This window comes from Peromyscus eremicus, chromosome 5 (genome assembly GCF_949786415.1).
Source record: "Peromyscus eremicus chromosome 5, PerEre_H2_v1, whole genome shotgun sequence".
In the NCBI taxonomy this organism is placed as follows: Eukaryota; Metazoa; Chordata; class Mammalia; order Rodentia; family Cricetidae; genus Peromyscus; species Peromyscus eremicus.
The window spans coordinates 96775487-96789237 of NC_081420.1; the positions used below are offsets into that span (position 1 = coordinate 96775487).

General features: G+C 42.3%; 1 protein-coding gene across 3 annotated transcripts in view; it reads left to right on the forward strand.

Annotated features, from left to right (window-relative positions):
- Positions 1-5105: 5105 nt before the first annotated feature.
- Rfwd3 (ring finger and WD repeat domain 3) overlaps positions 5106-13751 on the forward strand; it is a 34015-nt gene continuing 25369 nt past the window's right edge. Inside the window, exons 1-3 of one of the 3 annotated variants that reach the window (XM_059263987.1) lie at positions 5106-5228; positions 8024-8534; positions 12276-12454. In XM_059263987.1, the coding sequence (XP_059119970.1) occupies positions 8026-8534; positions 12276-12454 (688 nt within the window). In that variant the 5' untranslated portion in view covers positions 5106-5228; positions 8024-8025. Of the gene's footprint in view, positions 5396-8023; positions 8535-12275; positions 12455-13751 lie in introns of all 3 variants that reach the window. The other 2 variants (XM_059263985.1, XM_059263988.1) reach the window with 2 other exon arrangements.

A 13751-nucleotide genomic window follows, 5' to 3' on the forward strand; every position in this document is an offset into this window, starting at 1 on the left:
GGGCTTGGTCCATGCCCAACACTCCGACACAGTGGGTGGAGGAGGGCAGCCCTGAGCTCTCTTAAAGGGAAAAACCACAAGCAGGGTGGTACAAGCCTTTGCGTCATATGATTGGGTGAGGGTGTGTAACCTTTGAATTTACTGGTTGGGGGTTACAGTTACCATTTTTGGGCAGGCCTGGACAAGTCGCAGGCTTTGTCCTTGAGCTGCCATGGAGGCTGGCTGGCCTAGCACATTCACACTGACCCATGCACATATCTCTAAGTTGGTGAGGGGTCTCAGACAGTAAACAACTGGCTGAACCTTGAGCGGTCAGAGTACGAGTACGTTGCAGAAAGGGAGCTACTGCAAGGACTTGTCTTTTGTTCATGGCCCTCCCAGAAACTGTTTGCTCAAGTCTGAGGAAACTGAAATTGAGGCCTGATCTCAGAGAAGACTGAGCAGCTTGTTATGGTGTCTGCCTGGTCCTTTCAGAAGCTGCCTTCAGGTCCCTGAGAAGTAGCCTCAGCAGCCATTATTGTAACCCAACAGGTCAGAGGTGTCATCTACAGCAGAGCTACTGGGAAACTAATAAAATATTACTCAGCTTTATGACCTCCAAAATTAGTCATTGTTATAATGAACCATAAACAATGAAAAGTTACATTTGAGGTTTCCCTCAGTTCTGCTGCCTCTAGATACTACTTTCATTCTCTATAACTTATAATATAACCTAGAGCATATTTGGGGCTTTTTCTATAATTAAACAATGTAGAAGAATTTATAAGAATAGGTAGTTGTCTTAGTTACTGTTCTAGTGCTGTGAAGAGACACCATGATCAAGGCAACTCTTATAAAAGAAAATATTTAATTGAGGGCTTGCTTATACTTTCAGAGATTAGTCCATTATCATCACGGCAGGGAGCATGGTGGCAGGCAGGCATGGTGCTGGAGCAGTAGCTAAGAGCTACTACATCCTGATCTATAGGCAGAGAGAGAGAGAGAGAGAGAGAGAGAGAGAGAGAGAGAGAGAGAGAGAGAGAAAGAGAGACTCTGGGCTTGGCATGGGCTTTTTTTTTTCATTTTTCTTTATTAAGAAATTTTCTACTCACTCCACATGCTATCCACAGATCCACCCTCCTCCCTCCTCCCACCCCCCAGCCCTCTTTCCCAAGCCACCCCACATCCCCACATCCCCCAAATCATGAGTATAATTAATGAATTTCATGAATGTAATTAATATCTTGAATGTAATTCATGCCGCTGAATTGTGAACTTAAAAATGCTTATAACTGCCAGGCAGTGGTGGCACTCGCCTTTAATCCCAGCACTCGAGAGGCAGAGCCAGGCAGATCTCTGTGAGTTCGAGGCCAGCCTGGGCTACAGAGTGAGGTCCAGAAAAAGTGCAAAGCTACACAGAGAAACCCTGTCTCAAAAAACAAAACAAAAACAAAACAAAAAAAGGTTACAATTGCAAATATTACATTAATTAAAAAAAAATAAGGTGGATGTTATCACCATACATTATTTTGTCTTTTTTTTTTTTTTCCCAGAGCTGAGGACCAAACCCAGGGCCTTGTGCTTGCGCAAGGCTCTACCACTGAGCTAAATTCCCAACCCCCAATCACCATACATTATATGTGTGTATGAAATTGAAGACAGCAAATGTTCTAAAATAGAAAGTGGTAATGGTGTCATGGGCCTATGAGGATGCTGGACTAAAGTCTATCAAATTGTACAAACAGGCAAATCGTACACTATGTGAATTATTTGTCAAGAAAGATTTTATAAAAAATTTAAAAAAAAATAACCACAAACTCCTCTTCTAGTTTGGACCTGTCATTAGCTCCTTTCCATTGTCTTCAGTTGGCAAAATGAATGACTTTCTCCAGAGCCTGAAGCTAAGATCTGCTACAGCCAGAAACTTTCTTTGCCAGCTTTTATAAAGTTACCTGGAGGTTTTGCATTTTAAAATACTAGCCTGGGGTGGTGGTGCATGCCTTTAATCCTAACACTCGAGAGGCAGAGGCAAGCAGATCTCTGAGTTTGTAACCATTTTGGTTTACAGAGTAAATTCCAAAACAGTCAGGGCTACATAGAGAAACCCTGTCTCAAAACACCAAAAAATAAAATAAAATACCTTGCAGTGCTGGGTATTGAACTTATGGCCTTGGGCAAAAGTGCAAACACTCTGCCAATAGAGCTATATCCCCAACCTTAAGTTTTGCATTTTAAAGTATACATGCAGACTCATACAAGTAATTACTATCATGTTGTGTATAAACGAGCCCATAGTCTTGTTCTTTAATAGGAAAAGATCCATCCAAACAACTTTTGCTTGTTTTTATGGGGTTTTAAAAATGATTTGTTTTTATTATTTTTATTTATGTGTAGAGGTGTGTGTGTGTCTGCATGTGGGGATACATACATGAAACTGCAGGTTCCTCCAGAGCACAGAGGTGTCAGATCCCTCGGAGCTGGAGCTGCCTTACGTGGATGCTGGAAAAAACAAACGGAAGAGCAGCAAGGAGTCTTAACCACTGTCTTAATTAATGTTCCTATTGCTGTGAGGAGACACCACGACCATGGCAACTCTTATAAAGGAAAACATTTAATGGGGTGGCTTACAGTTTCAGAGGTCTAGTCCATTATCATGATGCAGGCAGACGTGGTGCTGGAGCTAAGAGTCCTACATCTTGATCGGCAGGCAACAAGAAGTTGTCTGAGACACTGGGCATGGCTTGGGCATATATGAGACCTCAAAACCCACCTCCACAGTGACACACTTCCTCAAACAAATCCATCCTATTCCAACAAAGCCGCACCTCCTAATACTGTCACTCCCTATGAGCTTATGGGGACCAATTACATTCAAACTACCACAGCCACTAAGTAATCTCTCCAGTCCCTTGTTTTTAAGGACAGATTCTTGTCTGTAGCCCAGGCTGGCCTGAAACTTACTATGTAGCCCAGGCTTGTTCAAACTCAGTGATCCCGAGTTTGTCTCCTGAATGCTGGGATGAGAGGTGTGAGCTAACACAACCAGCTAGGGTTTAAATTCCTTACTGAGACTATTATCTGCCCATGGCAATTTGTAAACAACCTCCCAGAACTAGTATCTTCCCATATATTTTTCTTCCATCATCTCCTGCCTTTGAGAGTCCCAAATTCCTTCCCTTTGTGGCATCATTTCTCCATAGATGCATTTTTCCTCTTGTTAACAATGCTGCATATAAAAGAACTCTAAGCCAGTGCTTACTTTTTATTTTATTTTTAAGGCAGTGTCTTGTTTTATAAGTCAGACCAGCCTGAAACTCAAGCTCCTCCTGTAATGGCCTCCTGAGTGTTGGCAGTACAGGGAGGAGGGGGGGGGCACCACAAGCAGCTAAGCCACTGCTTTGAGATGCTTTTCACGGAGTTTCTCCCACACGCTGGACACTATCAAGCTTGGAATGCTTTGTTCTTCTCCAGCTCATCTTTCATTCCAGGAGTCTGTTCCAACTGTGAGCTTAAAAGGGTAACCGGAAAAAAATTACATTTCCTCACCCGAAGCCTTTAAGTGTGGATCATGACTGAATAGCCTATCAGAGCATTTAGAATATTTACCTTTCACTGAACAGCCCTTTATATTGTCTAAGTTTCTTTTACTGTGTGATGTAGTACCAACGTATTATTATTATTTAATTTTTATTATTATTAAAGTACTGGGTCTTGAACCCAGGGCCTCACAGATGGTAGGCAAATGCTATACCACTGTGCTACACTTACTAATTTATCTATCTATCTATCTATCTATCTATCTATCTATCTATCTATTTTTTGAGACAGGGTTTATCTATGAAACAGCTCTGAATGTCACAGAACTTGCTTTGTAGACCAGGCTGGCCTTGAACTCTGCCTGCCTCTGCCTCCCAAGTATTGGGATTAAAGGCATGTGCCACTACTGTCCAGTCAATGCCCATGTAATCTTTAATGTGAAAAGTAATCCAGGACTGGAGAGATAGCTCAGCAGAGAAGAGCACTGGCTGCTCTTCCAGAGGACCTGGGCTCAATTACCAGCAGCCACATGGCAGTTCACAACTGTCTGTAACTCCAGTTCCAGGGAATCTGACAACTTCACACAGGCATACATGCAAACAAAACATCAATGCACATGAAATATAAATAAATAAATAAATAAATAAATAAATAAATAAATAAATAAATAAACAAACAAACAAACAAACAAACAAGTAGAAGTTGGTACTGGCCTTGGTAACAAGTTTAGAGGAGAAAAATATAGAAAAGTATCTTTCGGCCGGGCGGTGGTGGCGCACGCCTTTAATCCCAGCACTCGGGAGGCAGAGCCAGGTGGATCTCTGTGAGTTCGAGGCCAGCCTGGGCTACCAAGTGAGTTCCAGGAGAGGCGCAAAGCTACACAGAGAAACCCTGTCTCGAAAAACCAAAAAAAAAAAAAAAAAAAAAAAAAAAAAAAAAAAGAAAAGTATCTTTCTATTATTTATTGTATCCTCTACTATCAATTTCACTAAAAATTGGCAGCTGAATTAATTTAAAAAAAAAAGTGGCAATGTACAGTCTGTGCCTGTAGTTTTGATTTTAAAAACCTGTAAGAGCTCTTCTTTCAGAAATGTTTGAAAAATCTTATGTGACGATTTATACTTCCAGGCAATTTACTGGAGTAGTTTCAAGTTGAAGAAGTGCAAATTCTTTTTTTTTTTTTTTTTTTTTTTTTTTTGACCATTGAAGAAAAGCTGCTCAACCCTGTAAGAAAATATACGGACTCCAGAACTCTGGCGTATTTTGATACTGATATCACTGATAAACTACTATATTCTTTAACAAAGCCTTAGAGAGAGGCAGAGGAAGTCACTTTAAACATTTCCACTTTCATTAGAAAAATAGATGGCGAACTCTCTTCCTCCAGTCTTCTTCCGGCTCGCAGGTTCAAATGCAGAACGGTTTAAAAAAAAAAGGAAGAAAACTCTCAGGCTCTACCCTTCAGGGCTGGGCGCGAGATGACGGACATGGATTTCTACCAATTGTATGAGGTTTCTTCGCACGAGGTTCTCGCCGAGGAAGTATCAAGAGCTGGCCAATGAGAGCGTCACTATTTCAGCCAGCGGCGACCAATGGAAGAAGAAGAGAGGGTATTGGTCGCCGCCTGTGGTGGCTGACCAATAGGAGCTCGCTGAGCCGCGGCTCGAGCGGGGCGCTGGAGGAGTCCCGGAGAGTTGTTTGGCGCGGGCGCGGTGAGTTTTGCGCGGCAACGACTGCATAAGTCGCGGTCGGTCGGGGCGGCCGACTGTTTGGTCCCTGCAGTTTGATGTGAGGCTGGTCCCTGCTTCTCCTCGGGCCTCGGGCCTCTGGATGCGGATTGTCTTCCCGCGGCCCGTGCCTGGTCGCAGGGCCTAGTCAGGTAGGCTGAAGGCGGGTTGGGACCTCGGCGGTCTCCTTCGGCCCGGGCTAAGGACCTGGAACCTTTTTCCTTCGGTCTCGAGGAATAGGGGGGGTCGGGGACGAGAAAGGCGGAAACGACGAGCTCCCTGGAAGGAGCTGAAACGGGGTTCTGCTTGCGCCGGTTGCGGGCCCCATGCGGAGTAGTTCTGCAGGGGCCTCCCGTGCTGCTCCAGCCCCAGGTCCTTACTCATTGGCCCTGGCCACTCGCTGTTTAACAGAACTGAAGTTTTAACCACCGCCGCGCCAGCGTCGTATTTTCATTTTCTCTCCTGCAGGTGAACAGGCTTGGACAGACAGGTTAGGAAACAAACTTCAGGTTTTCCAAGTACTAAACGGGGGAGTCTGAATTTGAACCCAGGTCAGACTGAATCCCCACGGCCTCCCGACGTCCCGTGTGTTGGAACCGCCTCCTGGTTCCAAAGCTTCTTGTAAGATGGCAGATTTGAAGTTCACGTTTTGAGGGCCACTGACATTTCGTGTCCATCACACTAGCGTTTTTGTAACGTGCCGACCGTAAAGAAGGCGGCGGGCCTGTGGGTTTGTTTTAGACAAAAATCCTAGGTTCGTGCACAGGATTTGGGAAAGGTCGTGTTTATTGCTTTCTACCAGTGCGATTAAGGAACTAACTTAATTGTAAACTTTAAATAGCCGCCTGTAAGAAGTAGTGTTCAGAGTGGACAGTGGTGTGTCCTTGGATTCTGCCTTTATTGATCCGATCCTGCCTTTTCACATAAGTCTAAAGTAATGTCTCTAGAGTGCATCTATAAGTAACTCAGGTATGCTTGTTTGTGACGTCTCCCTCTGGAGCCCAGACTGCCCTCAAATTTGAGGCACTCCTCCGGTCTCTGCCCCTCTAAGGATGGAATTACTGTTGACACTAAGCAGCTGCAGGGCCTTTTAAGATAACTAGAACCACATTAAAAGCGTTAGTTTACGTGTTTTTGAGGAGTAGTGAAGAATTATTTTTTTAAGCATGTCCTTTTTTTTTTTTTTTTTTAGATTTATTTATTATGTATACAGTGTTCTGCCTGTGTGCCAGATCTCATTACAGGTGGTTGTGAGCCACCATGTGGTTGCTGGGAATTGAACTCAGGACCTCTGGAAGAGCAGCCAGTGCTCTTAGCCGCTGAGCCACCTCTCCAGCCCAGCAATAAATATATATATATAATATATATAATATATATATAATTTGCCTTAAAAAGTTAAAATTGCTACTTTTTTTTAAAATAGAAGTCTACTGGTTTTAATAATGTATGGGTCCTGGTATGTTCTTAGTTGTAGTTTTGGTTTATCATTTGGAGTTTTTTCCCTGTGTTTTGAGAAGTAGAGGATACAGCACCAGCCATGAAGCCAATGCTGTGTGGAATTCTCTGCTGTTACCTTCCAGTTGAAATCAGAGCTGGTTGCTCTCTAGGCATGAGATGGGAGGAAATTTCATTTTAAAATATAGAACCATGCTGAAAATTATAATAAGAAATTCTGTGCATTCATTACTCAGATCTATTGAGTCTTGGACTTTATTTTTTAGTTAATTAAAGTTGCTTATTAAAATAAGGTTTTGCTAAGTAGCTCAGGTTTCTGAAACCTGCTTTGTAGTTGAGGCTAACCCAGTTCACCATTCTCCTGTCTCTGCCCTCACTCTGTTGGTGCTAGGATTACAGGTATATCACCAAGGCCAGCAAGCTCTGCTCTGGTATAATTGCATATGTGCCAGGATTAATCCAAATACCTGTGTATACTAGGCTAGTACCAAGCTTCAGGCCCCAGTCTCACTTTCAGTTTTTCTCAAAGAAATTTAAATTTTATCTTGTAAATGTAAAAATGTCCTGTAAGAATGTCTTCTGTGGCTCGGCTGGGAGTAGATGGGTAGGTGGAGCTAGATGGTAGAGCAGTATGCTTAGTGTATACAAGGCCCTGTGTTCAGTTCAGCCAGAATCACGTGTACCAAAAAAATGGCATTTCTGTATATCCTTTGTCACTTTTGGTGCTGTGAAAGATTAATATTACCGGTTATGTACAGCATTTTGTTTGTTTTGATAAAAGCCTATACGTAGGTTGAGACAAGATTGCAGGGTTTCTGGGAGATTACTTTTGGATACAATAGTTAAGCCTTCCTGTTATAATATTTTGGGACATACTATGATTGTAGGAAAATCGTTGTAAATGGTTTAGTTTAGTTTGGTTTGGTCTGGTTTGTAGCCCAGGCTGGCCTTGAATTCGTGGTGATCCTCCAGGCTCCAGAGTTGGTTGCCAAAACATTCCTTATTTCATTAACTTTAAAAAAAAAAAAAAAAAATTTAGGCCGGGCAGTGGTGGCGCACGCCTTTAATCCCAGCACTCGGGAGGCAGAGCCAGGTGGATCTCTGTGAGTTCGAGGCCAGCCTGGACTACCAAGTGAGTTCCAGGAAAGGCGCAAAGCTACACAGAGAAACCCTGTCTCAAAAAACCAAAAAAAAAAAAAAAAAATTAATCCTCTGTTTTGCTAAAAGGAATCCTAAACAGAAATTCTGAAAGACTGGTTATATCAACTATATAACACTTTCTTAACCTATTTTACTAATATGTTTTACAAATACTGTATCCCTAGTGATGGCTCATGAGGCAATGGACTGTGATCTTCAAGTACCATTAGATGGTACTGTAGAACAGACGACTCCAACTGAAGTCACCAGCCAAGGGGCACCTCTCCTCCAGCCTACCCTTGATGAAGTGGTCAATAGCCAAGGAGGAGCACTTGATCAGCCTGCACCTGCTGAAGTAGTCAGCAGCCAAGATGGACTCCCCCCTCCACAGCCTGTGCCACCAGCATCCGTTGAAATGACAGAGGAAGTACAGCTCTCAGAAGGAAATATGGAGACTGTCAACCCAGGAACTTCGGAGGAGCGTAGACAGGGATCTGGTGCTAACCAGGCTGTCCGAGCTGCTACGGCAGTTTCAATGAACAACTTCATCAGTGGTCTGCAGAGACTTCATAACATGCTGGAATTGCTGAGACCCCCACCTTCCAGCCACAGTGTGGGGCCAGTGAGAATGAGGAGAAGAGCAGGATCCATTTTGAGGGCAAGAACTGGAGGGTCTCAGAGGCCACATAGTGCCAGGTAAAATATAAGTTAAATGATTGATGCCACTCTATGAATTGTGAAACTCAGATTCTGGTCCCACCCCCAGTGCTACCGAAGTTAACTTTTCAGAATCCCCACTTCTGATAGATTGGATAAAATTAGTACTTGCCTTGTTTACTTCTTTTAGTATTGAGCGGATGGTTTCAGTGATTTGCTTTGAAAGCTAGAAGGAAGTTTGTAAGCAACAGTGTTTATTGATGGTTGGCCCCTTTTATTATTATTTCTTTATTTATTGTGTACAGTGTTCTGTCTGCATGTATGACTGCAGGCCAGAAGAGGGCACCAGATCTTATTATAGATGGTTGCAAGCTACCATGTGGTTGCTGGGAATTGGATTCATGACCTAGAAGAGCAGTCAGTGCTCTTAACCTCTGAGCCATCGCTCCAGCCCCCACCCCCACCCCTTTTATTTTTTAATTAAAATGTTTTCAAATATGTATGGAGTGTGTACCTTTGTGTGCATGGGTATTGAGGCAGGATCTCAGTTGAACCTAGAATTCTCCCATGTGGCTAGTTTAGCTAACTAGCTTGCTCTAGGAAGCTCTTGTCTCCATGAATTACAAGTGGCCCTCTCCACATTTCCCTCTCCACATTTACACATTCTGGGTATTTGAATTCTGGTCCTTATGCTTGAACAGCAGGTGATTTACCTGCTGAGCCTTCTTCCCAACTATGGTGTGCCCCTCCCCCCTTTAAGATTGATTTATTTTTAAATTCTGGGCATTTTGGTGCATGCCTTTAATCCCAGCCCTTGGCAAGCAGATGTCTGTGAGCTTGAAGTTAGCATGGTCTTCATAGACCCTGTCTCAAAAAACAAAAATTTTTAATTTAATTATGGGAGGTGGATTGTAGAATAGATGTTGAAAGATGTGTCAGCCAAGCCATTTGACTGACAGCCATGTAACTTCTCTGCAAAGTGAGTAAACCTAAAAGTCCAAGGCTCTGCAGTTTATTGGAAAGAACATGCATTCTGTAACAAGATAAATATGATTGGAAAGAACATGCATTCTGTAACAAGATAAATATGATACTAAAACATTTTTCTCAGCCGGGCGGTGGTGGCGCACGCCTTTAATCCCAGCACTTGGGAGGCAGAGCCAGGCAGATCTCTGTGAGTTCGAGGCCAGCCTGGGCTACCAAGTGAGTTCCAGGAAAGGCGCAAAGCTACACAGAGAAACCCTGTCTTGAAAAACCAAAAAAAAAAAAAAAAAAAAAAACACATTTTTCTGAGCAAATTCTATACTAAATTCATGTAACTGAATTTTCTAAGACTGGTTGCTTCAGACTTCTCAACTATATTTTTCTTTGTTTGAAAGTAGGGGTTTTTTTGTTTTGTTTTTACATGTACTTACCTGTGTGTGTGTGTATATGAGCACACTCATGCCACAGCACGGATGTGTAGGTTAGAGGACAATTTGCTGGAGTTGGTTCTGTCCTACTTATGAGTCCCTAGTGAAACTCAAGTGATTGGCTTGCTCAGCCATCTCACCAGCATTGGGTAGGGTGTTTCGGTTGGTTGGTTTGGGTGATTTTTTTTTTTTTTTTTTTTTTTGTCCCAATGAGATAATGTCTTATTATATAGCTCAGGCTGGTCTGGTAACAGCCTCCTGCTTTCGCTTCCTGGGTGCTGAAATTATAAGTGTTGCCGCCATGCTGGCTTCTGAATTTCTGAAATTTAGATGAATTTCTTGCTGTAGTGTTTGCCATTGACTCATCTGATAGACTCCTTCGGGCCAAAATGAGCAGCTTCTGCCTTAGACCTAGCCAAGAGGCTAATTTGGGGAAAAAATTAAATAGTGAGCTGATCTTCCCAACAGACCCCTAAGCCAAGGTTACAAACTATTCTGCTTGATTCTAGCTGCCAAAGCCATCATTCATTCATCAAATAGTATAACTCTAATATGTAAAATTGAATTTTACCTTAGAGATAGATCAGAGTACCTGTTATCACACAGCTAAGGAAGATTAGGACTACAGATGGTAAAGAAAACTTCAATGTATCAAGAACAGGGTGGGTTGAAGAGATGGCTCAGCACTTGGCTGCTCTTCCAGAGGACCAGGATTTGATTCCTAGTATTCACCTAGCTGCCAACAACCATCTGTAGCCTCAGTACCAAAGGATCTGTAGTCCCTCTTCTGGCCTTTGTACTACTTGTAGGTGGTTCACAGACATACATGCAGGCAAAGTGCCATCAATGTAAGAAAAAAAAAATCGTAAGAGGCCAGCTATGTGTGGTACATGCCTTTAATCCCAACACTTTTTAGTTCCATAATCAGGATACCTTATCCTCAAACAAAGCCAGGTAGTGGTGATGCATACTTTTAATCCCTGCACTTGGGGAGGCAGAGACAGGTAGACCTCTGTGAGTTCAAGGATAGCCTATTGAGGCTACATAGTGAGACCTTGTTTAAAAATGGGGTGGGGAGGACACAAACAAAGTGTTCTTAGGAAATTCTTTAGGATTGGAGCTAGAGATCCAGCCCAGGAACTCTGGACCTTGTGCTTACTAGGCACTTTACCAAAAAATAGCAGAATAAGGACTCTAGAAAATTTTCTCCTTAGAGTAGTAAGGTGCTAGTAAGATATGAATCAAGTTTTTATAACTGAGAATTAACCAAATGTCTGTAGTAATCTAGGGAGTGACTAGTGAATCACTAGTCACAAAACAAGTGAATCTTGGTCCATTTTGTAGTGTTCCCTATTCTCATCCCTTTGTCCAGACCCATGGTAGCCTTGAAAATAGACTGACAGGCACCATGGGGATCTCAGTGCTGTCAGAATACGAGGTCTGTTTGGAGAGAATCCTCATTATGTGATCTGCTTGGTGGTTCGTTTCCTAAAAGACATCATGATTAAAGTATATTTAACCAGTATTTGCCTAATCTATTTTTTTCTTAAAGTTTTATTTTTAAGAATTTATTTTTAGGGCTAGAGAGATGGCTCAGAGGTTAAAGAGCACTGACTGCTCTTCCAGAGGTCCTGAATTCAATTCCCAGCAACCACATGGTGGCTCACAACCATCTATAATGAGATCTGGTGCCCTCTTCTGACCTGCAGTCATACATACTGTATACTAAATAAATAAATCTTTTTTTAAAAAAAGATTTTATTTTTATTATTTTAAATTATGTGTCTGTGGGGGTCTTGTGTATAGGTATATGCATGAGAGTCCAGGTACTCAAGGAGACTAGAGGCGTTGAATCCCCTATAACTGGAGTTATAGATGGTTGTGAGCCTCCATGTGGGTGCAGGGAACTGAACCCTGGTTCTCTGGAAGACTCTTAACCACTGAGTTATCTTTCCAGCCCAGTTAGATTTATTTTCAAAAATATGATTATTTGCCTGTTAGCATGTATATGTAGTGTGTGTGTGTGTGTGTGTGTGTGTGTGTGTGTGTGTGTGCGCATGTGCCTGGTGCCCATCAAAGTCAGGAGAGGCATCAGATCTCCTAAAAGTGGAGTTACAGATAGTTGTAAGCTGCCGTGTGGGGGCTAGGAAACAAACCCAGGTCCTTTGTAAGAGCAACAAGTGCTGTTTGTTACCTGCTGAGCTGTCTTTCTAGCCCTATAATATGTTATTTTTCGACTCAGCTTTCATCAGAAGCATTTCATGGCCTTGAGATAGACTGATAACTAGCAATTGTCTTCACATCATCAGAGATTATTCTTGCAATGGTGGTGCGTTGTACTATAATTCTTTTGTCTATGTACATACAGGTTGAGAACACCAGTGTATGCCTACTTTCAGGTAAGCAGGTCTCAGCCCTACGTACCAGCCACTGCTCCCGATTCAGAGACTAGGAATGTGACATCAAGTACTGAGTCTGACAGTGACAGCGTTGCAGAGAATGAAGAGGTTGTTGTCCACACAGAACAACCTGAAGCTAACGTTCCAGGTCTGTATTTTATTCAGATTTGTATTCCCAAAATAAATCCACATAGCATAGATAGCTTTCACTGGCTGTGATGGTATTAAAAGACTTCGATCTGTCTCATAATTTTCTGTGATTTGTGTTCCAACAAATTAGTCCCTTTGTAATGACACTTTACATTCCTTTTCACTTTTTTATACTTAAATGATCTACCTGAGATAGTTACTGACTGCCATGCTAAGCCAGTTATTAGATCCCTTTAATAATGGCTAGACCAAGAGTAGGCTGACACCTCCAAAATGTCTCTTCATGCCAAAGTTCAGGGGTACATCATTTTTAAAGATAAAACCACAAGCCGGGCGGTGGTGGTGCACGCCTTTAATCCCAGCACTCGGGAGGCAGAGGCAGGCGATCTCTGTAAGTTCGAGGCCAGCCTGGGCTACAGAGTGAGTTCCAGGAAAAGCACAAAGCTACACAGAGAAACCCTGTCTTGAAAAACCAAAAAAAAAAAGGATAAAACCACAATTACATTAGTGTTAGAGGGAATTGGAGTGAGTAACCTTGTAACGGCTGTCTTTTTCCAGAATTTAGCAATATTTTCCAGACACAACATGACAGTTATTGATGTATGCATCCTCTAGTTGTTTTAGTTTTATGTTTTAGCTTGCACAGACGTTTAATTATTTTGGCTAATATATCTGGACCGTGGTCAGGGTCATGGACAGTCCCAAAAGTATTGCCAAGGTGGATGTGGCTAGGAGGCTGCAATAGGACGATGTGAATGCAAGGTCAGCTTGGGTTATATAATGATAAATTCAGCAGTCTTGAGTTTTGCCTTTCATTTCTTAGTATATTATATTTTGTATAAATTGAATTTTATTTAGCAGTTGGTGAACAGAGACCCCTAAAATAGATATCCTGCTTACATTTAAAACCCACTAATACCCAGATTGTATTCTTTCAATACCTTTTCCCTTAAAAATTTTTTTAGATATTTTTAAAATTTATTTTGTGTTTATGAATGTTTTGCTTGCACATATGTATGTGTACCATGTACATACCTGTGCCCAAGGTGATCAGAACAGTGCATTGGATTCTCTGAAACTTAAGTTATATCAGTGGTTGTGAGCCACCATATGGCTGCTGGGAACTGAACCCCGGTCCTCTGCAAGATCAGCAAGTGCTCTTAACTGCTTAGCCATATATCCAGACCCTGTTTTTGGTCTTTTGGTTTTTGAAGACACGGTTTCTCTGTGTAACAGCTCTGGCTGTCCTGGAACTCACTTTGTAGTCCAGGCTAGCCTCGGAGTCAAAGAGATCT